This window comes from Vulpes vulpes, chromosome 12 (assembly GCF_048418805.1).
Source record: "Vulpes vulpes isolate BD-2025 chromosome 12, VulVul3, whole genome shotgun sequence".
NCBI classification, from domain to species: Eukaryota; Metazoa; Chordata; class Mammalia; order Carnivora; family Canidae; genus Vulpes; species Vulpes vulpes.
In genome coordinates this window covers 179109508-179133322 of record NC_132791.1, presented here as the reverse complement: position 1 = coordinate 179133322, position 23815 = coordinate 179109508, and the positions used below count along the sequence as shown (strand labels likewise).

At 42.1% G+C, this 23815-nt stretch overlaps 1 protein-coding gene across 6 annotated transcripts in view; it reads left to right on the top strand.

The window, feature by feature from the left end:
* The window catches only part of PKD1L3 (polycystin 1 like 3, transient receptor potential channel interacting), a 69166-nt gene that overhangs the window by 38880 nt on the left and 6471 nt on the right, over positions 1 to 23815 (top strand). For 4 of the 6 annotated variants that reach the window (XM_072731587.1, XM_072731588.1, XM_072731586.1 and 1 more), the window contains 12 exons: positions 52 to 232; positions 826 to 1018; positions 1121 to 1355; positions 5888 to 5987; positions 13600 to 13915; positions 15186 to 15319; positions 18147 to 18271; positions 18871 to 19031; positions 20422 to 20632; positions 21068 to 21169; positions 23177 to 23308; positions 23655 to 23734. In XM_072731587.1, coding sequence (XP_072587688.1) covers positions 52 to 232; positions 826 to 1018; positions 1121 to 1355; positions 5888 to 5987; positions 13600 to 13915; positions 15186 to 15319; positions 18147 to 18271; positions 18871 to 19031; positions 20422 to 20632; positions 21068 to 21169; positions 23177 to 23308; positions 23655 to 23734 — 1970 coding nt within the window. Of the gene's footprint in view, positions 1 to 51; positions 233 to 825; positions 1019 to 1120; positions 1356 to 5887; positions 5988 to 9019; positions 9158 to 9934; positions 10121 to 13599; positions 13916 to 15185; positions 15320 to 18146; positions 18272 to 18870; positions 19032 to 20421; positions 20633 to 21067; positions 21170 to 23176; positions 23309 to 23654; positions 23735 to 23815 lie in introns of all 6 variants that reach the window. The other 2 variants (XM_026011610.2, XM_072731584.1) reach the window with 1 other exon arrangement.

The window sequence follows — 23815 nt, the reverse complement described above, 5'->3', positions numbered from 1 at the left end:
AGTCCTGGGTGAATGTCACACTGATTTTTCTTGTCTTGGTTTTACATTTAGGAATTAAAGGAAACTGTGGGATTCCTGCTCAGGAGAAATACATACCTACTCTCAGAGTGTGAACAATCCTTATGGACTTCTTATAGCATTAACAAGCTGGTTCAGCTTTTATCCAGCCTCATCTGTTCTCACTTAGAGCCTCACGGCTCTCACCAGCAGGCAGGACCCCATCGGGCAAATGGTAAACCTCAGGTTTTAGTAACTGATCTGTTCTCTGCCTCCCACTTGCTTGCCTCTTACTCCTTCCTACCTCTTGGTATAACCAGCAGGCGTGATACGACCTTCTGCTTATTTCACTTTGCTTAAGCTTCCAGGATAGAGCTGATAGCTTTAAGGACAATATATCTGGTGATACAAAGTAAAGGATGAAGAAAGAACCCACAAAAGTGCCCTCTGTTTTAGATCCCTTTACACTCCATCTGCTTTGTTGGGGGCTCTTGAGACTTGTCATTCTTTCTGTGGAATAGTGAGATTATGTGATTTATGGAATCTTGAATATAGTCTTCACGTCTTGGGTACTTACTGTAGTTCTCGTGAAGAAGCCCAGTTAGGTTTAAATTCTTACTTGATTCTAGATCAAAGTGTAGAGTTTTAGAAATTGTTACTAATGCACTAATTCACCAGCATGCTCAGAGAAGACAATAATTGTGTCCAGTCTCCACTGATTGGTAGATTTATCCTCATCATCAGTGAATGAGTTGCTGCTTTCTGCCCATGAGCACTATCTGTTGACCCCCCACTTGCAGAAGTGTGAGCCCTGCCCTGTATTTGCAGTGGTTCCTGATAGCCACCACCATCTCTGCTGTTACCTGCTGGGAGTTGTGCAGCGGCTCCATTCTCACTTAAGTGCCGTGGGTCCCACTCAGGCCGACCAGCTTTGTGACATCCTAGATGCCACCAACCAACTGCAAAAACTCCAGAAGCTCTTGGAAACACGTGTTCTTCACCTCGAGCAGGGGCCCTCCAGGTAAGGCCCGGCACCTGGCTTCCCTGAACACCTGCTCTCATCCCGAACCTCTCTCTCCCCACTGTTGGTGTTCAGATGGTTCCTTTAACCTCTCTTCTGCAGGGAGGTCACCAGTTTCCCCCTCCTGAGCCCAGAAGAAGGGAAGGAGCCCATCGCTTACAGCCTGCCCAGAGGAGTGACTTATATCTGCTGGCTCTGTCTGGGTGTCACTAGCCTGGTTGCAGCCTTTTTTACTGCACTTTATAGCCTGGAACTGACCAAAGACCAAGCCACCAGCTGGGTGATGTCAGTGATACTATCAGTGCTTCAAAACATTGTCATCAGCCAGCCAATAAAGGTATGTGAAAAGCAGATAGTATCAGCCCAGGGGACCCTGTGGTTGCAGGTAGCTCAGAAAAATGAGATCCTTTGGTGTCAATTTAAAGTGCCTCATGGTTCTGACAATTTGACAAAAGAAAAAAAAAAAACAACAGAAATAGGCAGAATGAAATTTCAGATATGTGTGAAGTCATGGAAAAAACTAAGGAGAACTGATGGAGTGAGTAATAGAAGCAGAGCAGAAAAAGATTGCCAAGTTAGGAAAGGTCAAGTAAAAAAATCAATCGACGATAAATTACTTTGGAAAAAAAAAAAAACACCAGAAAACTTAATTTTTAAAAACTTTTCATTAAGAAAAATGTCAAGCCCACAGAAGTGTGTAGAGAATAGTGTAATGAGGGCAGCCCGGTGGCTCAGGGGTTTAGCGCTGCCTTCGGCCCAGGGTCTGATCCTGGAGTCCCGGGATCGAGTCCCATGTCGGGCTCCACACAGGGAACCTGCTTCTCCCTCTGCCTGTGCCTCCACCTCTCTCTGTTTCTCTCAGTCTCTGTCTCTCTCTCTGTCTCTCACGAATAAATAAATAAAATCTAAAAAAAAGAAAAAATAGTGTAATGAATTCTCCTATTCTGTTAGCCAGCTACAATAATTACTTCATTACCAAAAACAAGCCAGTCTCGCTTGATCTGTTTTGGGAGGGAAAAAAAAAAAACCCTTACTTCATATCCTTTTATCCCTAAGTATTTTAGTGTATATATATATATATATATTTTAAATTTTATTTATTTATTTATGAGACACACACACACAGAAGCAGAGACAGGCAGAGGGAGAAGCAGCTCCATGCAGGGAGCCTGATGCAGGACTCGATCCGGGGACTCCAGGATCAGGCCCCGGGCTGAAGGCAGGCACTAAACCACTGAGCCACCCAGGGATCCCCCTAGTGTATATATTTCTAAAAGATAAAGACTTTTCTTTTAAAAACATAAATATAAAAACTATTATCACACTAATGTCTTAATATTTACACAGTATGAACATACCTTATACTATGAAAAGGTTAAGATGGTAAGTTTTTGTTATGTGTATTTTATCACGTTTTTTTAAAGTCAATGTTCCAGTTTTCCTAGTTGTCTCATAAATGTTTATTTTATGTTTACTTTGTTCAGATCAAGATTCAAATAAGGTCCATGTGTTGCAATTAGTTGGTCTCTTAAGTACTTTTTATACTGAGTCCACACATCACTCTCCATTCTTGCTATTTGTCACAGTGCATTTGTTGAAGAAACCGAATTTTGTCCAGGAGAGTTTTCCGTATCCTGTTTTTGGTGACAGGATTGCTTCTGTTTTAAGGACCCTGGAGGATGGGCCAGAACTCCCACAAGCAAACCTGGAGAGCTCTTAAAACTCTTGACATTCAGGCCTCACTCCAGGCCAATTTAATAGTAATCTCTGGAGATGGGTTCCAAGGCCCAGCACATTTAAAACTTCCCAAGTGACTCTGGTGTACAGTCCCATTTGAGACCCACAAACCCTGGAGAGAACAAGGAGTAGGTAGGTCTTAATGAAAAACTGCTGGAGGATGATACGGTGCCTGGATGGCTCAGTCAGTGGAGCCTATGACTCTTGATCTCACACTTAGTAAGCTTGACCCCACACTTAGTATAGAGATCACTTAAATTTTTAAAAATTCTTTAAAAAAAGAACTGCTGGAGTAGAGAGACAAAAAAAATAACAAGATCTCTTAAGGAAATTCAGTTATATCAAACACAGAAATGAAATGTGATTTACCAGCCTTTAAAATTCAGAAGTGGGATCCCTGGGTGGTGCAGCAGTTTGGCGCCTGCCTTTGGCCCAGGGCACGATCCTGGACACCCGGGATCAAATCCCACGTCGGGCTCCCAGTGCAGGGAACCTGCTTCTCCCTCTGCCTGTGTCTCTGCCCCTCTCTCTCTCTCTCTCTCTCTCTCTCTCTCTCTGTATGACTATCATAAATTAAAAAAAATTTAAAAAAAATTCAGAAGTTGAGTTGAAGGAGATGTCACTAGTGAGACTCAAATTAATGACCAGGAAAATCATACAAACAAAAATAATGCAAAACATGAAGTACAGATTTAAAAATACTGAATAAGAAAGAAGAGACTTAGATAGTAGTCTAAGCGTATTTGACATGCAGTAGTAGAAGTGTTAATAATTAAACAATCTGGGGCGCCTGGGTGGCTCAATGGTTGAGCGACTGCCTTTGGCTCGGGGCATGATTCCAAAGTCCCAGGATCCAGTCCCACATCAGGCTCCCTGCATGGAGCCTGCTTCTCCCTCTGCCTGTGTCTCTGCCTCTCTCTCTCTCTCTCTCTCTCTGTCCCTCATGAATAAATAAAAGCTTTAAAAAAAAACTAAACAATCCACTGTTGCAAAGAAATACTGAATTTATATTGAAAGGCCTCAATTAGTTCCAGGCATAATCAGGTTTGTTTGGGTTTTTTTAGTTAGTTAGTTAGTTAGTTAGTTAGTTAGTCAGTCAGTCAGTCAGTTAGTGAGAGCAAACATGTATATGGGGTGGGGGGTGGGGGAGCAGACTCCCTGCTGAGCAAGGGGCCCAATGTAGAGCTCTATCCCAGGACCCTGGGATCATGACCTGAGCCAAAGGTATTTACTTAACCAACTGAGCCACCCAGGCACACTGAAATGGAGGATAGTTCTGGAATGGGGCTGACCTGTCTGCATTCCTGACAATTTCCCAGTGATCACTAGTCCGTAGATCATACTTGGGGTAATATTCTGAATAATAGCTTCTGTGAAAAGTCAATATCATGAAAAAAATTAATGATGGAGGAGTGTTCTAGATCCTTTGAATAAATAAGACATTTTAAATGTGAGTAGGATATTATACAAGGAAATTAAGTGTGATAATGATAGGAGAATGTCTTGGTTCTTAGGTGACACATGCTTGCATTCAGGCAGTCCTTGCTTTGGAGGGTTTCCGTGTACATGAATTTAGGTACATGGTTTAGTTAAATAACACCAGTGTCCCAGCAACATAGCTGAAATATCATTTACCGTGAGTGATTGCATAAAGTTCTAACTACTTGTTGCTAGCTCTTCAGTCCACAGATCACTACCTAAATAACGTCTGTGCATCATGATCAGTGACCAGTTGTGTCACTTCTTTCAAAGTGTGTGGATGAATGGCCACTTGTTATCCAGATTAGGTGCAGAGGGCAAAGTGTATAGCTTTGTTATCTCCTTGTCTCCCAGCCATAAACACCTGTGACATTTAAAAAAAAAAAAGTAACTGAAAGAGTCAGTGGACCAGCCAACATGTAAATGCAACACGGGTGCCTGGCTGGCTCAGTCAGTGAAGCCTGCAACTCCTGATCTCAAGGTTTTGAGTTCAAGCCTCACATGGGGTGTAGCGATTGCTTAAATAAATAAAACTTTAGAGACCCCTGGGTGGCTCAGTGATTAAGTGTCTGCCTTTGGCTCAGTGCATGATCCCAGAGTCCCGGATCGAGTTCCACATCAGGCTTCCTGCATGGAGCCTGCTTCTCCCTCTGCCTGTATCTCTGCCTCTCTCTCTGTGTCTCATGAGTAAATAAATAAAATCTTTTAAAATAAATAAATAAAACTTTAAAAAATAAATGAAAGTGGTAAAAACATGATAATACAGGGTGATACCAGAGATAATGGGCATTCACTGCTGGTTGAGGAAAAATCTTGTGCTAACAGAGGAAAAGCCTTCAAATTCTGCATCCCTTTAGTAAATAAGCTTCAATTCTAAAGACCTATCCTGAGAAAATTCTGAGTACTTTATTTTTAAAAATTGGCGACAACTTAATGCCCCAAAATAGGACACTGCTTTACTTATGAGATAGCCATAGCCATATAATGGAATGCCAGGGAACCATTAAAAATATTAAAGAAAATTTAATGATGGGGGCAGCTGGGTGGCTCAGTGGTTGAGCATCTGCCTTCAGCTCAGGTTGTGATCCCAGGGTCCTGGGATCAAGTCCTGCATCAGGCTCCCCACAGGGAGCCTGCTTCTCCCTCTGCCTATATCTCTCCCTCTCCCTCTGTGTGTCTCATGAATAAATAAAATCTTTTTAAAAAATGTAGTGATGTGAAAGCTAGTCTGGATATATTAAAAGTGATAGTTTATATTCCAAATGTTAAGATTTTCTTAAAATCTCTAACTTTTTTCTCTGCCTCTCTCTCTCTGTGTCTCTCATCAATAAATAAATAAAATCTTTTATAAAAAAAGTGTAGCTTCTCCGTCCGGCTCATCTGAGATCATGCAAAGACAGGTGTTCTTAAGTAACTTTCAAGGATCATCACAAATCATTCAATAGTTTAAGCTTTCCTAGCCAAGCAGTTTAAGGACTGCAGGCAGAAATATAAACATTGTATTAACCAGGTCCCTGGTTATGCAAAAATTATTGTGAAACTCCCTAATTTTCAGTTTTCCATGGTAGTAAAGAGCCAAATAATGGAAATGCATGAATTATACCTTCACCTTTGTGTAACGGTGTCACCTTCTCCTATGGTCTTCCTGTCTAGGCGATCTTCCTTGCTTTGTTCAATTCCCTGATGCTGAGCAGGATGCCGTGGCTTACCAAAGAGAAGGAACAACAGACGAGGAGGATCTTGGCACTCGTGGGTAATTCCAATAGTTCTCTAACTACCAGCATCTGGTTTTGCAAAGAAAAAATATCGGAACAGTGGACATCCAGCCATGTCACTGACTCATTTTTCTGTACCGGAGTCTTGCCTCTCAATAGCTGGCTGTTCCTCCTCCATCCACTGCCTGAGACAAACCAGTGCCTCACCGACACTCACGCCTTTCTCCAGGGTCCTCTCATGATCTCTCAGTGCTTTACTCTGCGTCTGTGTCCTACATCTCCTCCCGAATCTCTCTCACTCTTGAGGCCCGGGGGCTGTTTCCAACCACTCACCACCTGTATCGGATACCTTCATATTGTCTCAAATCAGATGTTCTCCAATCAGGATGGCCTGCCCTGCAAACCCCTTCTTGACTATATTTTCTCATGCTTTAAAAAAGTTTGTTTATTTATTTAAGAGAGAGAGAGAGAGAGAGCAAGAGGGCAGATGGAGAGGGAGAGAGAATCCAAAGGAGATGCTGTGCCAAGCACAGAGCCTAACATGGGGCCAGATCTCCAGACCCTGAGATCATCACCGGAGCCTAAACCAAGAGTCAAACGCTTAACCCTAACTGCACCATCCAGATGCCTATATATTTCCTCCTTTCCAAGAAGAACATCCCCACTCTCTAAAAAGGTCAGAGTAATTCTAAATTCCTATTTCTCACATTCAGTCACTAAGCCTGAGGGAAACTGTCCTTTAAATAAGCTACGTCTATCGTGCAGGTGAACCTCACAAACACAATGATTAGCTAAAAAACTAACACAATTCTTTAATTATGGGACACAATACAAGTATATATATATATATACATATATGTATATACACACATGTGTGTATATATTTTTTTAATGAAGAAATGCATGAAAATTATAAACTTAAATTCAGGATTAGATTAGCTCTCTGAAGGAAAGGAAGGGATACCATCCCAGATGAACACTATCAGACTTTATAAGTGGCAATTACATTTATTTATTTATTTATCTATCTATCTATCTATCTATCTATCTATCTATCTATCTATCTATCTATCTATTTATTTATTTATGAGAGAGTGAGCATGAGCAATGGGAGAGGGGACGAGAGTCTTAGGCAGGCTCCAGGCCCAGCATGGAGCCCAATGCTGGGCTCGATCTCACAACCCTGAGATCACGACTTAAGCTGAAATCAAGGGTGGGATGCTTAACTGACTAAACCACCCAGGTGCCCTGAATTTTTATTTAAGTAATCTCTATACCCAACATGGGCCTCAAACAACCCGAAGATCAAGAGTCACGTGCTCTTTCAACTGAGCCAGCTGGACACCCCATGCGATAGCTATTTCTTAAGCTTGGTGGTAAACACATTACTAAGGGGTAAGTAATTACTTACAAGATTTATAAAAATTAATCTGATTTCCAACTGCCTTCCTAGTTCTCCTTTCATTTATCTGTGCTCTTGAATTGCTATTCCCTCTGCCTAAGAGTTTTTTTTTTTTTTCATGTTCATTTGGAGAATTGTATCTGACTCATCCTTCAAAACAAATGTCAAGTTTCTTTTTTTTTTTTTTTTTTTTTTAAATTTATGATAGTCACAGAGAGAGAGAGAGGGGCAGAGACACAGGCAGAGGGAGAAGCAGGCTCCATGCACCGGGAGCCCGACGTGGGATTCGATCCCGGGTCTCCAGGATGGCGCCCTGGGCCAAAGGCAAGCGCTAAACCGCTGCGCCACCCAGGGATCCCCAAATGTCAAGTTTCACCCTGATACCTTCTCTGACTTCCTTAGGAGGTTTATTTTCTCGTTGGTGATTCCCCAAGCACTAGGCACATACTTGCTGGTAAGTTTTATGTCCTCTTCTAATTCCTTCTTTCTCTCCATCTTGATTCACATGTCTCTGGATACTTCTCACAGGGTGGTCTGCAGACCAGCATCATTGGCATCTCCTGGAATTTTCAGAAGTGTGTAATCTTGGGTCTCCCCTCAGAATCTAAATTTGAGCAAAATTCCCTGTGATTCCTGTGCCCACTGAAATTTGAAAAACACTGCTATAGAATAGTACTCCCACCACGTGGTTTGCTGATTGGAACTGTTTGTTTCAGGGATCCCTGGGTGGCTCAGCGGTTTAGCGCCTGCCTTTGGCCCAGGGCACGATCCTGGAGTCCCGGGATTGAGTCCCACATCAGGCTCCCGGCATGGAGCCTGCTTCTCCCTCTGCCTGTGTCTCTGCCTCTCTCTCTCTCTATGTCTATCATAAATAAATAAATAAATCTTAAAAAAAAAAAAAAAAGAACTGTTTGTTTCTCATCCAAGATAAATACAGAAATTGAGAGTACACATGTAGAAAGTTTTATAGCAATTGAACAGACCAGTTTTAGACATATTGTGTCTAATTTTCAAAATGGCATTTAGATTTTACATACTCCTATTTTACTTCATTTTTCCAATTATTAATTTTTAATATATTTTATAAAAGTATCAGCACCCAGGGCTGGGTTAGTGGCACAATCAGTTGAGGGACCAACTCTTTGTTTCAGCTCAGGGATGGAACCCAGTGATGAGCTCTGAGCGCAGGGTGGAACCTGCTTAAGATTCTCTCTCCCTGGGATCCCTGGGTGGTGCAGCGGTTTGGCGCCTGCCTTTGGCCCAGGCGATCCTGGAGACCCAGGATCGAATCCCACATCAGGCTCCCGGTGCATGGAGCCTACTTCTCCCTCTGCCTATATCTCTGCCTCTCTTTCTCTCTGTGACTATCATAAATAAATAAAAATTAAAAAAAAAAAAAAGATTCTCTCTCCCTCTCCCTCTGCCCCCATACCTCTCTGTCTGTCTCTCTCTCAGAGACATAAATATCAAAAAGAAAAAAAATCAATCCCCAGTGGACTGCAATTTTTTTTAAATCCTTCATGATAGTTTGAGAAGTGCCATGAAGATAGCTTTATTCTTTTTTTTCAGCATTTAGCAGGAGGTACTCACAGAGTTTCACCAATTGTTGATGAATAACTGCTTAATGAAATATAACTACTTTTTGGCCTACATTTACGTTTTTGACAGCAAAATGCTCACCATTACCTGGCTCAAGAGATAAGAATAACCCCATCTATGTAGCTCCAGCTGCCAACAGTCCAGTTAAGCGCCCAGAAAGAACCATGAAAGAGAAGAAACTCTTCAAGCTGACAGGAGATATTTTGGGTATGGAGAGCAACCAGTAATGTGTCAACCCTGCAGCATGTTTCCCAGCCACGAGGGTGTGAGAAGAAAATGAAAATAGAGGACAAAAAAAAAAAAAAAAAGAAAAGAAAAGAAAAAGAAAATAGAGGACAGTGAAAAGCTATTTGAAAGTACTCACCTTGAAAAAATAGGCACTCTAAGGCGGTGTGGTAAATGGGAACTTGGGAGTTGTGAGATGTCCACATGAGCTTGAATGAGTCCTTTCCTCCACAAACAGAAATTAATAACACAGATTGCTCTGTGTGCTTCACAGGCTGGAGGGGGAAATGAATATGCTTTCAAAACTGGCTCTCCTATAAGTGCAGGGGAACTGGTTCAGCACATCCAGTGAGTGTTTGGATTATCAAATTTCCTGGACCAAAAAAGGCCAATTCTGTTTTTAATCTGCCTTCCCTTTCTCGTGAACACACTCCATAGATAGCTAGAGAGAGAGAAAGGTTGGGGGCAGGGGTGCATTTAGTTTTAAAAAGTAAAATACAACCATTTTTATGTGGGTTTTGTGTATCTTATTTCAGGTAAAATTTCTGAATAGTGGCAGAATAATTCTGGGAAGAAATATGTCAATATTTGTAGATATTTGTAGGTACCACTACGTGCTAGATACACTGGCTCATCTGTTTACAGTTGTTAGGTTGAACCATATGGAATTGCCAAGGCTTAGGAATCATGAGGGAGAAGGTGTAGAGAATTTCGAAGCTAACCACTCAACTGTGATTTATTTTTGCCCTCCTATCCTAGTACAAGTCCTCTTCCTTATCTTGTTGATGACCACAGTCTACTCAGCACAGAATTCCAATAGGTTTTACCTCCATCAAGCTCTCCGGAAGAGCTTTTCCCGCCGTTTCTCAGAGATCAGACTTCTGAAGCATTTTTACTCGTGGGCCAATCACACCCTCCTTCCTAGCCTTTATGGGGATTACAGAGGTATGGACACATAACCCACTTCTTGGATGCTTCGTGTTCAGTGTTTTCTACCAGTTACCAATTGTCGTAACTTTATTTTTATTTTAAAGATTTTATTTACTTATTCATGAGAGACATGCAGAAAGAGAAAGAGTCAGAGACACAGGCAGAGGGAGAAGCAGGCTCCTTGGAGGGAGCCCGATGTGGGACTCGATTCCAGGTCTCCAGGGTCACGCCCTGGGCTGAAGGCGGCACTAAACTGCTGACCCACCCGGGCTGCCCACTTTGTCGTAACTTTAAATCTTTTTTTTTTTTAATTTTTATTTATTTATGATAGTCACAGAGAGAGAGAGAGGCAGAGACACAGGCAGAGGGAGAAGCAGGCTCCATGCACCAGGAGCCTGACGTGGGATTCGATCCCGGGTCTCCAGGATCACGCCCTGGGCCAAAGGCAGGCGCCAAACCGCTGCGCCACCCAGGGATCCCGTAACTTTAGATCTTAAGTAAGCTGTATTCTGGAAACTGTTGTGTTCATTTATCTCAGGATTGATGGCTTCCTTTTGGGATCTAGAGCATCTCCTATGTTTCTAGGGAAAGAAACCTAAAAGACTTATCTTAATAAAGCTGGTTTTAGTGCATTTAGAAGAGTTTTTACAGATGGCAACTCCTATGCATTGTACATTGATTCTTTTTTTTTTTTAAGATACTTTAGGGAGTGAGAGCGCCCCCGTGCAGGGAGGGGCAGAGGGAGAAGGAAAGAATCTCCAGCAGATTCTGCACTGAGCACTGAGCCCAGCAGGGCTCAGATGACGGGCTCAATCTCACACAACCCTGAGATCATGACGTGAGCCAAAATCAAGAGTCAGACTGAGCCACCTAGATGCCCTGCGTGTTGATTCTTTCTAGTTCAGTTTTGGATGGTGACGGTTCTAGGTTCAGGGCACATCATATGTGCGATCTGTAACTCTGTGCTGAATAAAGTACTGACCAAATAAAAAGTGAATCGAACCCTGGGTGGCTAAGGCTAGTGTCATCATGATAGGAATGATCCTCCTCTTAGAGTCTTTGGCTCTGCAGTATAGTGTCCAAAGACACAGACTTGGAAGTCAGATTGATGAGGCTCAGATCCTGGTGCTCTACCTATTAGCTGTGTGTTCTTGGGTAAATTACAATCTGTTGTGCCTCTGTTTCCCCATCCATATGATGAGGATAATGTTAGGATCTGCCCCATAGGATTGACGTGAAGATTAAAAACTCCGTAGATCTTAGAACAATGTCTGACCCATAGTATACACTGGATAAGTGTCCATCATTATCTTTAACTGGGGCGATTGGGGCTCTGGCTAGCGGAACCACAGAGCGTCCATGAGTTACCCAGACAGGCTGAGGAAGAACAACAGCAATCTGCAGATAAAGGAATATAATGAAGGAGACCTGAGGTGAAAGCAGTACCAATTGCCCCTAATGTGATTTATCTCTTCAACTACTAACAAATCTTTACTTTCAATTTTTTTAATGTTATTTTTTTCTATAGATTTTGTTCATTTATTTGAGAGAGAATGAGAGCATGAGCACCTAGGCGCCCCTATTTTTTTCTCAAAGATTTATTTTAGAGAGAGAGAGAGCAGGCAAATAATATCTGCAAGATGAATACCTTGAATGTGCTAAAATGTGCATACATTCTTAATTTAAAAAGCTACTGCCAGACTTTTCCTTAATGTACCGATTAACACTCCCATGAGCACTGCAGAAGAGTCTACTCACGTCCCCAACAGCCCGGTGAGTGTTGGTGTTTTCAGACAATACCCAGAGCTTTAGAGTAGATGACAGGCTTTGCAAGAGCAGTCTTGAGAAATGCAGGTCAAAACTAGAGGAAGGTACCATTTCCCACCTCTCATTTGGACAACCTTGTCTCTGCTCGTGACCCTCTTCATTCCATCCTCCCCATCGTATTGTTTTCAAACATAAATCTGATAGGATAAGTCCTATCCCACTTACAATTCCAGACCCCTTCCAGAGCTTACAGGGGAAGGCTCCCGCCCCCCGCAACATCCAGTCCCTCCCTCCTATCCCAGCCCTCCCGCCCTCCCGGCCTTTCACCAGGGGCTCAGGTGGGTATGGATCCGCTCTGGTCTCTGGGTGGACAGGCCTGACTACAGAACCATGTCCAGAAGGGCTGGCATGGGACAAGGGTTGGAGCAGAGCAGGCCTATTACCAGGTACAAGAATGAGTGTGGTTCCCACCAGATTTCTGGAGGGTTCCTTCGAGGTCACTGGGTGAGCCCCTGGGCAGGCAGGATGGGCCCTTGACTGTGGCTGAGAGGGACTGAACTGAGTCCCAGGCCTCTTCTGGATCCACAGCCAGGGCTAATGTCTACAGACCTGGTTCTGAAGGGATATATGAATGTGTCCCCATCAGGTCTCCTGGTGGGCAGGACTGCTCCCTGACCATGGCTGGGATAGCCTGGAGCCAGGTTAGAGGGAAGTTTCAGGATCTGAAGTCAGACAAGGTTGGTAGGCTTGTCTCCAGGAGCACTGACAGGTGTGTCTCCCAGCAGGTCTCCGGACTAGCAGGTCTGCTCATGTACTGCAGCCACGTCCAGCTGAGGGCCGTTTCAGGATCTTTAGACAGATTGAGTTTGGTGAGCTTGCCTCTAGGGACCCTTGGACTGTGTCTGAGAGGGATTGGCACTCAGTTAGGACTAAGGACTGCAGACCTGTTACCTGAAACACTGGCAGGAGTGACTCCTGGGTTCCTTGGCATATGGTGCTGGTGGCAGGACCAAGACCTAAAGGTGTTGTGGCCAAGTCCACAGGGGGACAGAGCTGTTTCTTGGTCTGTTGTCAGGACCACAGTGGGTGAGTCAGCCATCTGGGCATGGACCTGCCTTCCCAGAATGGTTTGCTGGTCTTGGGCTCCACTGGAGTTTCACCGTTCCCTACCTACCTTTGGACCCCATGGCTCCCACAAGCCACTTTCATCTGCAGCTGGCTGCCAAATTATTGTTGCTGAGAGGAGATACAAGCAAGGGCACCTCCTATTTCACCATCTTGCTGATGCCTTTCAGTTGATTCTCATGATTTCTAGATCATCTATTTATCACTTACAAATTATGATCATTTCACTTCCTTATTTTTATACCTCTTATTCTTTTTTCTTACCTGGTTGCATTAGCTAGAAATTCCAATTATGTTTTTTAAAATAGTGGTGAAATGTGCATTTTGGGGGCACCTGGGTGGCTCAGTCAGTTAAGTCTCTGCCTTTGCCTTTGGTCATGATCTCAGGGTCCTGGGATCAAGCCCTGCATTGGGCTCCCTGGTCAGCAGGGAGTCTGCTTCTCCCTCTGCCTCTCCCTTCCTCCCTCCATCCCGCTGTGTGTGTGCGCGTGCGTGCTCTCTCTCTCTGTCTCTCTCAAATAAGATTTTTTTTTTAATGTGCATTTTCTGTTACTAACTTAATGAAACATTTATAAAAATGGTTTCTTGTACTCTTTTGTTAGGGTTTATTGCTGATGGGAACTCCTTTCTTTTGGGCAATGTTCTGCTTCGTCAGATTCGCATTCCCAGTGCCGTACTACTTCCAACTGGAATGTCTCCCCACGAACAAGTGAAGCTATCTCCCCAAGATCAAGAGGATACAGAGAACTATGGAGTAAACTGGGGCCCCCCTGATACAAACATCACAAAATCAGACAGCATTTGGCATTATCAGAATCAAGAGATACTGGGTGGCTATCCTATCCAAGGGGAACATGCCACTTACTCAGGAGGAGGGTATGTTGTGAAACTTGGAAGAAGCTCCAGTACTGCAATCAGGTGAGCAAGCCTGAGCCCTGGACAAGGGAACCAAGATATGTCCATTCGTCCATTCTTAGGACAATTACAGCTGCTATAATGCTACTCTGTTGTCTGTAACATTTGTAGACACTTCTTAGGGTTTTAAGGCAATCTTTTAGTTTAAAAATTCCTTGTTCTGGGATCCCTGGGTGGCTCAGCGGTTTGGCGCCTGCCTTTGGCCTGGGGCGTTGGTCCTGGAGTCCCGGGATCGAGTCTCACATCGGGCTCCCAACAAGGAGCCTGCTTCTCCCTCCTCCTGTGTCTCTGCCCCCCTCTCCCTCTCCCTCTCCCTCTCTCTCTCTCTCTCTCATAAATCTTAAAAAATAAAAAATAAAAAATAAATTCCTTGTTCAACCTCAAACTACAGATATGTTTTAGTTTGGTAGTTTTCCAAGACTCATTTTTTTTTTCTCGTCTGGGAAAATACCTACCAGTTTCAATTCAGATATCTCTTGTTTAGGCAAACTGTAATCTTCAAATTCAACAGGAAACATTGCCCTTCATGAACCACAATCAATTCAAAATTCAGAGTCAAATTGCTGGAGACTTTAGAGTGGTTTTGTATGTCTATGTGATAAGAATCTTTGTCGTCATATATGAAAGGGCTTAAATTATCTCATTTAAATTTATATCAAGAATTTACTCAAAAACAATGATGCCAACCAAATAATGACATTTCCACTCCTCACACTTCCCAAAACTGAATAGCTATTAATAACAAGTAGCATTTAGGGGCACGTGGGTGGCTCAGTTGAGCATGTGCCTTCACCTCAGGTTATGATCCCAGGATCCTGGAATTGAGCACCAGGTCGGGCTCCCTGCTCAGTCTGCTTCTCCCTCTCCCTCTGTCCCTCCCTACCACTCATGCTCTGGCCTGCTCACTCTCTCTCAAATACATAAATAAAATTATAAATAAAGAGTAGCATTTAACATTTAGAAGTAGAAATAGAGTAATAGAGGTAGTTGACATAAAATAATCCTATCCTAGATGTTTAGCACCACATACGTTTTCTTGATCATTTAATCTTAGTATGAATGCTATTATGAAAACCTTCATCTTTATAGTCTTCTGAACTTATATTTTACAGTAGTGAAAGTTTGAGCATTAGTAATAATATTTTATAAGTAAACTAGATTTGGAAATGCAGCTTTGCAACTGGTCTGTGATATTGGAAATGCCAGGGCACTTTTCTCCTTTGCAGGGTTAAATGGAGAAAGTCGCTGGCCCTGTCCCCCTTTATTTTCCCAGTGTTCTGCAGCATCTTGAACAGAGCCACTGGCTTGACCATTGCACCAAAAGCCTCTTTGTGGAATTTGTGGTCTTCAATGCTAATGTGAACCTGTTCTGCGTAGTGACCCTGATTTTGGAGTCCAACAACATGGGTATGAAGGTCTCATCTCTCCTCTCCCTCTGACCTGGGTACTTCGGAGCTGTTTCTTTCTTCTATACCATTAAAATACAGTATTTTGGGCAGCCCGGGTGGCTCAGCGGTTTAGCGCGGCCTTCAGACCCAGGGCGTGATCCTGGAGACCCAGGATCGAGTCCCACATCGGGCTCCCTGCGTGGGGCCTGCTTCTCCCTCTGCCTGTGTCTCTGCCTCTCTCTCTCTCTCTCTCTATGTGGGTTTCTCACGAATAAATAAAATCTTAAAAAAAATAAAATACAGTATTTTAATTAAAGTTATAATACATAATTTTAAAAGTAAAATAGTTCAATACCAAAACTAGACATCTTCTCTTCCTCCCTACCTTATTCCCAGAGACAGTTAGCTCCAGCTATTTTAACTGGTTCTTTGAAATTTAAAAATTAACATGCTTATTACCTATTTCATGAATTTTCAGTTTTAGATATTATCTCTTTCTTCCTACGATGAACATTTAACTTTCTTATACCGACATATTACACACACACACACACTCTTTTAGCTTTCCTTATTCTCCCAACATAGTAATAATTATGGTTTAATATTTCCATTATTGTGATTATATAAATGATTTTTCAAAGATGAACCATATATTACAATTTCTTTTCTTCTACATTTTCCTTAGAATTTATAATTACCCTTTGCAAGTTTCTATCATTGATTCATCTCCAAACTCCTCCTAGAAGTAAAAATCTCATTCTGTTCAAGAAGTATCAAGCAGCCTTTATCATTTTATCTTGCATTTTATTTTTTTAAGATTTATTTATTTATTTATTTATGATAGAGAGAGAGAGAGAGAGGCAGAGACACAGGCAGAGGGAGAAGCAGGCTCCATGCAGGGAGCCCGACGTGGGATTCGATCCCGGGTCTCCAGGATCGCGCCCTGGGCCAAAGGCTGGCGCCAAACCGCTGAGCCACCCAGGGATTCCCTCATTTTATCTTGAGGGGATCCCAGTATCCTTGGAAATATACCTGGTGCCCGTGACTTCACATTCTCTCAACAATAGAAAATAAACCTTTAGTTTTAGGGTGGTGGAAGGCAGGATAGGCAGCAAATACCTCATTGTCAGCGATGAGGGAGGAAATCAGGGATCCAATTGCTTATGTTCCGGTTTGCAATCAGTTCTATTTTCAGTCCCACCTGACCTTCAGAAGTACATGGTGCTGGCAATTTTCCAGGCTTGTTTCTGGGTTTCCTACACAGCTGACTTTGGTTTCAACTTTCTTGAATCTGCTGTCGGTGTCATTCTGTTTTCCAGCTTCCAACACTTCGTTGCTGTCATCTACCCTCTTCTTTTACTTTGAGGTTTTTTTTCCTTTCACTATCATTTTAGTGGCATTTAATGAGATGAGAGGGAAACTTGTATATTCACTTCCCCTACCTTTAACAGGAAGTCTTTCCTAACCAAGCTTCCTCTCCGTCTTGTCCCCAGAACTTGCCACTAGTAGCCTTCCATTTACCACCAGGCGTTACTTCTGATCAGCAGTGTTATACTCAGCGTAGACCTCTGTACTTCCTTCTGAATGAAGCTTTATGAAGGCTTCCTGTGGTCTTTATAAGTTTTTTTTATTGTTGGTAACTACCAAAAAAATAAATAGGGCTAAAAAGTAAACATGGGAAAATCCCAGTCTTAAAAGCTAACGATATGAAGTAGGAATTAATTTTATTCTTAAATGTACTTTCTCTTATACAATTCTAATATTTTGGGGTTTTATGAAAGTTTATATTCACAAGTTCTTATATGTTTTTTTTTAAAGGATTCACTTTTTTTTTAAGATTATTTATTTGAGAGAGAGAGAGAGAGAACGCAGGAGTGGCAGGGGAGGGTAGGGGCAGAGGGAGAGGGAGAAGCAGACTCCCCGCTGAGCTGGGAGCCTGACAAGGGTTCATCCCAGGACCATGAGATCATGACCTGAGCTCAAGGCAGACGCTAAACCAACCGAGCCACCCAGGTGCCCCACCTTTCATGAATTTGTAAACAATAATCTCACTGTCCTAGCTGGAATCTGAGGCTTTTTAGTCTATCCTTATATAAATGACTATTCCCAGGATACTTAGTCTTCATGGGGTATTAATGCTTTATACTTAGAAAGTAGCTAAATTTGAAGTGGCTCAAAGCACTTTCATCATACTAATTTCTGAAAATCAATTTTATTTTTTTAAAGATTTTATTCATCATACCGGGGTGGGGGGGCAAAGACCATAGGCAGAGGGAGAAGCAGGCTCTTTGCATGGAGCCTGATGTGGGACTTGATTCAGGCCTTCGGGATCACGCCCTGAGCTGAAGGCAGACGCTCAACCACTGAGCCTCCCAGGTGTCCCTGAAAATCTATTTTAAATAGCTTTAAATTCCATTCTCTCCACACTTTATATTGTAGTCATCAGTTCTCTTCCAAACACTATTACAACTAGTCAGTGCATCTGACTGCGTGCATGATCTCAGTTAATATCCATGACAGCTCTAGAGGAAATACCGTGTGAAATGTAGAGATTCAGGAACATTTGAAATAGGTGATCCAGGGGAGCACATGGGTGGCTTAGTTGGTTAAGTGTCCGGCTCAGGTCATGATCTCAGGTTTGTGAGACTGGGCCCCCTGTTGGGCTCCATGCTCAGCAGAGTCTGCGTGAGTCTCTTTCCCCACACATGTGCTCTCTTTCTCAAATAAACTCTTAAAAAAAAAAAAAAAGATAATCCAGGAACAGCTGCACTCATTTCAGAGTTTGAAAGGAAGAGGACACAAGCTTTGAAGACTCTTGACTCACAGGTGTTTTTTGTTGTTGTTAGGTACGTTCTTCACCTCGCTGAGGTTGGACACTTTAACTTCCTTTCAGGCAAAGAAGGACTTTGCCTGGTCTGTCATCTCACAAGTCGTCTACTACCTACTAGTCTGTTATTGTGCCTTTATACAGGTGAATTTAAAGTGTTAGATGTAAGAAATTCTAAGGTTTCCCATGTTATCCAGGGAGCTCCACAATGAGCTATTACTAGAATTAATGGCTATGACTTTGTTCCTTTCCAGAGCCTGAATTCAGCTAAAGGCTGACTGGCTTTCTACCAAGTAGCTCTTCCAGTTTCCCAGAGTTAAGGAATTAAGTCTGTAGAAAAGAATACTATTTTTTGTACAGTTGCATTATCCCTATATAAGGTAATAGCAAGAATGGAAAATATGAACAAATACTCAAAAGTACAGGTAATGGCACCAAAAGCGAATTGATCTTAAGCCAACACATCTTCAGGCTCAATAACTAATTTGGAAACCTTTTTAAATTTAAGCAACCTGAATGAAGGAATGAACATATCCAAGAAAGTTGTATTAGAGGAAGCCACCTTTTCTGTAAGCCACAGCTCTTTGTGACTCTAGAGCAGAACCAAGACCATAACCCATTGTGTCCAAGTTAGATTTGACAAGTACCCAGCTTAATCTTTTGCTGGTGTTAAAATATTTCATTAGGGAAAGACCTGGCTAATCTTTAAGGCAAGCAATAGTGACTGTGGTGTCCGTGTGTAGGGTCATCGGCTGAAACAGCAGAGGTGGAGGTTCTTCACTAGGAAAAGAAACATTCTGGACATGAGCATAATCCTTATTAGCTTTGTCCTCCTGGGTCTGGAGGTGAAGCTTACTTCTCTGTGTAAGAAAAACATGGCACAGTACCACTATGACCGTGACAGGTAAGGAGCCTGAGCAGCACAAGCTATTTCTTTTCAATGTTTAAAGTTTCACGGTTACACAGAAGCATTCTTTCAAAGTCCCCTTCCTCCTCCACTGCTCTACAGACCTATATTTGTATAATACCAGAGTTAAACATAGACCTCGGACTAATGTCCACAGCTGAGAAAACAAGAAACTGTATTGCTAATCACATTGAAAAGCTCTTCTGCCTTTATAATAGGTATGTGCTTGTCAAGGATAATGCATTTAAATTTCACATAGCAAGGAGCTGGAATTAGTTATACTGTGCACCCTGGCCAAAGAATCCTTTAAATAGGGACGCCTGGGTGGCTCAGCGGTTGAGCGTTGAGCGTCTGCCTTTGGCTCAGGGCGTGATCCTGGAGTCCTGGGATCGAGTCCCACATCGGGCTCCCTGCATGGAGCCTGCTTCTCCCTCTGCCTGTCTCTGCTGCTCTGTCACGAATAAATAAAATATTAAAAAAAAAATCCTTTAAATAAAATCACAACAGTGCATTTTCTAAATCCAAAGAGGGTTGCTTTCTTTGTAGGAATGTTCATTCATTTGGGTATCCGTTAATAAGAGACATCCTGGTGCCCCTCTGGGTACCTTCTCGGTGTTTCCCATGGAGAAGAAATCTATTTCCCAGACTAAGTATTGCCACATGGTACTTTGTCAGTGGCTAGTAGTGTGGACTGCTAATCTGTGTAATGAGAAACTGTCCCAGGTCAGCCTTACAGAGGATCACTTATGTAGAGACACAGTGTCTGTACAGTTTAAATGGTGTTGACAGTTGGGAGTCCATCTTGCTGTATGGCACTGCCTCGGCCTTAGACACTGAAACCATTGTGATCAAGTGCCAACTTGCTCCATCTATGGGAGTCTTTCCAAGTAACCTACTTAGTTGCTGCAACACAAGATTATGAGTATGTTCCTCACATTAACACTCCTCACGTCGTTTATTCATCATCTTTCTGCTTTCAGCACTGTTAAACCTATTAAATCAATTACTCCCAGAGAATATAGGATTAAAGTGTTATGGAAAACAGACTAGCATAATTGCACATCTCATTAGGTTAAGGAGGAAGGAGAGGAGGGATTGAACTCAAACCAGAGCAGTGGAGGAAGCTGCCCTTGACTTGCAGGATGAATTTTGAGTAATCTGCTAGGGGTCGTATTTCAGGGTTTCTTCAGCTGTCTCCCAACCAAATCCATGATCTTTGGCCAATGGTCTCACATCCACAAGGACCAGAGGCCACGCTGGAAAGGGGAGTTCTTACATCAACCAGTGTTTGACCTAACAGGACGCACAGAGCTGCTGCAGGTCAGCAGGGGAAGCACTGCGGCAGATGGCATCCACTTCTGCTAACTGTCGGCCTTCCTTGGTACAGGTTCATCAGCTTCCGTGAGGCAATAAAAGTAAACTCAGCAGCCATTCACCTTATGGGCTTTCTGGTTCTGTTGGCAACTGTTCGGCTGTGGAACCTGATGCACCATATCCCCAGGCTGCAGGTCATCGGTACAACACTCAGCAAAGCCTGGGACGAGGTGGTGGGCTTCTTGCTGGTCATCCTCATCCTGCTGACAGGCTATGCCATTGCTGTAAGCCCTCATTCCCAGTGTCTGTCTTTTCCTAAATGCTCTGGCCTTGGAATCATACTCCTTCCCTGAGAAAGCACTGTAGGGAAAACCACCAGTTCAAGTTGACAGTTCTGGAAAGAACAGTGGAGTAAGCAAGCTGGTTTGTAGTCGTAGCTTCATACTTAATTAGCAATATGATTTAATGCAGACATTGGTCTCATCTGCTAAAATTTAGCTCACAGGTTGATGTGAAGGCCAAATAAATTGATATAAAAATGCTATGTAATTATGAGAAATTTTTTTCTTTTTAAAGCATAGAGATTTGAATGGCCACTACGGCATTTCTTTGATTTCCATTCCCTTTGGTCCTATGTTGGGCTCCTTATCAAGCCAGGTGAGAAAGAACTGAAGTCAGCTCTAGAGTGCTCTACCCTGACTAGTCTTTCTCCTTTTCAGTTTAACCTGCTGTTCGGATGGAGCATTTCTGACTACAGAACTTTCTTCAGCTCCGCAGTGACTGTTGTTGGTCTCCTAATGGGAATCTCTCATCATGAGGAGGTAAAACCATCCTGGTTTCCCAGCAGGAATGATTCCATTTGTTTTATTATACCTAAGGGAAGAATTTGCTTATAAAACCAGTCCCTTCTGTACCACTGCACACTAGAAAAGGGGGAGCGTGTAGATATTTTTGCCTTCCCATGTTATGGAGCTATCTATGCATATGACTTGAGTGGCTATTACTCAGAAATATGTCCTTTCCAAGCACCTAGTCCCAATTTCCTGACAATCTTTTGCCAGGACCCCCGGGCCTGAATTTATGCTCTTATAACCTAGCCAGATTAATAACATTATTTGCTGTTTGCTTGTTTTTCTAAGATTTTTTCATGAGACACACACAGGCAGAGAGAGAGAGAGGCAGAGACAGGGAAAGCAGGCTCCATGCAAGGAGCCTGATACAGGACTCGATCCTGAGACTCTGGGATCACGCCCTGAGCCAAAGGCAGATGCTCAACTGCTGAGGCACCCGGGCGTCCCACTGCTTTCTCAGTGGCCCTTTAAAGTGTACAATGAAAGTGACTTGGGACATCAGGTGGCTCAGCAGTTAAGCACCTGCCTTCAGCCCGGGGCGTGTGATCCTGGAGTCCCAGGATGGAGTCCCACATCGGGCTCCCTGCATGGAGCCTGCTTCTCCCTCTGCCTGTGTCTCTGCCTCTGTCTCTCTCATGAATAAACTCAAAAAAAAAAAGTGACTTTTAAGAAAAATAGGGAGATACAATTCCAAAAAGAGCTGCAATATTTCTGTTCATAATAAATGCTCATTTCAGAGAGGCTGTTCTCTCCCCGAGGATTTGGGCACCTCGCCCAATATATAGGTTTGATCAGGACATAAAAAACTATTTAAATTAGTTTAACTCTTAAGACTTTCATGAAGTTAAAAAAAAAAAGACATTCATGAAGTTTAACTTTCTGAACAATATAGAACTCAAGAGTTAGGAATAAAAATGGCAAGTTTACAGTTTCTTAATAGTTTCTATTGTGAAAAGTTCTCACCTAAGATCTACAAAAGAACTTTTATGGTTTTAGGTTCAGTTAGTACTTTATTCATTCCAAGGGTGAAAACTTCATTCCCTAAGACTCTTAAGGAAATAACAAAACAATAAGCTTTTGCTAACACCTTTTCTACTTTAAAAAAAAAAACAAAAAACCTCTTTTCTGCTCTAATCATAATCATATGATATGAAGGGAAAATGGAGTATACTTATAGGGACAAGTCTTAGCAACACAGACTCAGATTTTACAAGTTATATGGTTGACCTAAAAGTATCTATAATTAAGCAATATCTGGTCATACAGAAGATTTCCACCAGTGGTATTATAAGCATTCATCCTGAGTTGTTAGGCTGCTGCTGTTTTTTAAACAGTATTCTAGTGGCAATAGTGAATGAGCCAATACCATGGGAAAATAAACATCATTTGTTACACATGTAAATTAAAATACTTATAGAAACTACTCTAAGAGTAACCCTGTATTTGAGAATGGTCTATGCTAAAAAGAATGGCAAAACTCAGTCCTCATACTTTTAAACATAGCATACAACCCCCCCCCCCCAAAAAAAAAACCCCAAAGCTAAAATAAAAGCCAGTTTTTTATGGTTAACCTGTTTAATTCTATTGGAATGCTCCTGTGTTTATAGAGGTTCTTAGTATGGCAGAATTTTTATGATTTCTGATATTTACTCTTTCAATATGCTTTCGCTCTTTCAAGCTTCTGTGTTTAATTTTCCAGAACTGCCAAAATTCATATGGGCTTTGAATCATTTATAGTGCCACTATGACTTACCTTTCTTGTGAAAGCTCTGAAGTGTCAATTATTTTTATACCCATCAAGTTTGTCATTCATGAAGTTCTGTCCTCTCAAAAGCATTTTCAAAGTTTTTTTCTCCTTAGTTTCCACCAAATATTTTATGTGAATATATCCCAAATGTTAGCATATAACTTATATTTTTAAAGTAGAAGTTAAACTGTCAATATTTAAAATCAAAATATTCTATTGTCTCTTCCCAGGTTATCGCTTTAGACCCAATCCTGGGCTCCTTTCTGATCATCACCAGTGTCTTCTTGATGGTACTTGTGATCATTAACCTTTTTGTTTCAGTCATTCTCATGGCCTTTGGGAAAGAAAGAAAGTCCCTTAAGGTAGGTAACTCAGTAACTGAAATATAAATTTGTCATGATTTTATCATTAGAAAAGCTGAATTGTTGCTGACATAATGCACAGTATCAGCATAGTCCCTTTAGCTCTGGCAGTCATTTTCATAGGACACCCAGTTTACCAAGACTAACTACATGATGTTCTAAATCTACTATAAATAGCTGGTCCTCAATTATTAAGTAGCAGACACACTCCAATGCCTGACAGTAAATCATTAAAAGAAACAGTATCTTTACTATTAAAACTTTTTTATTCTTTTGGTACCTTCCCCCTCCAACATTAGCATCAATTTTAATTTAATTCACTCACTTCTCTCCTGTCTTTCAATAGACTCGGAAAGAAAGTGCACTGATAGATATGGTGCTACAAAAGCTCTCCAGTTTGCTGGGAATCCAGCAGCACCAGAACACGTGAGTAAACAGCCATGATAACAATGGCCATTAACACTGAGGTTTCATATATATATATGATAAATAATTATTTATAAATAT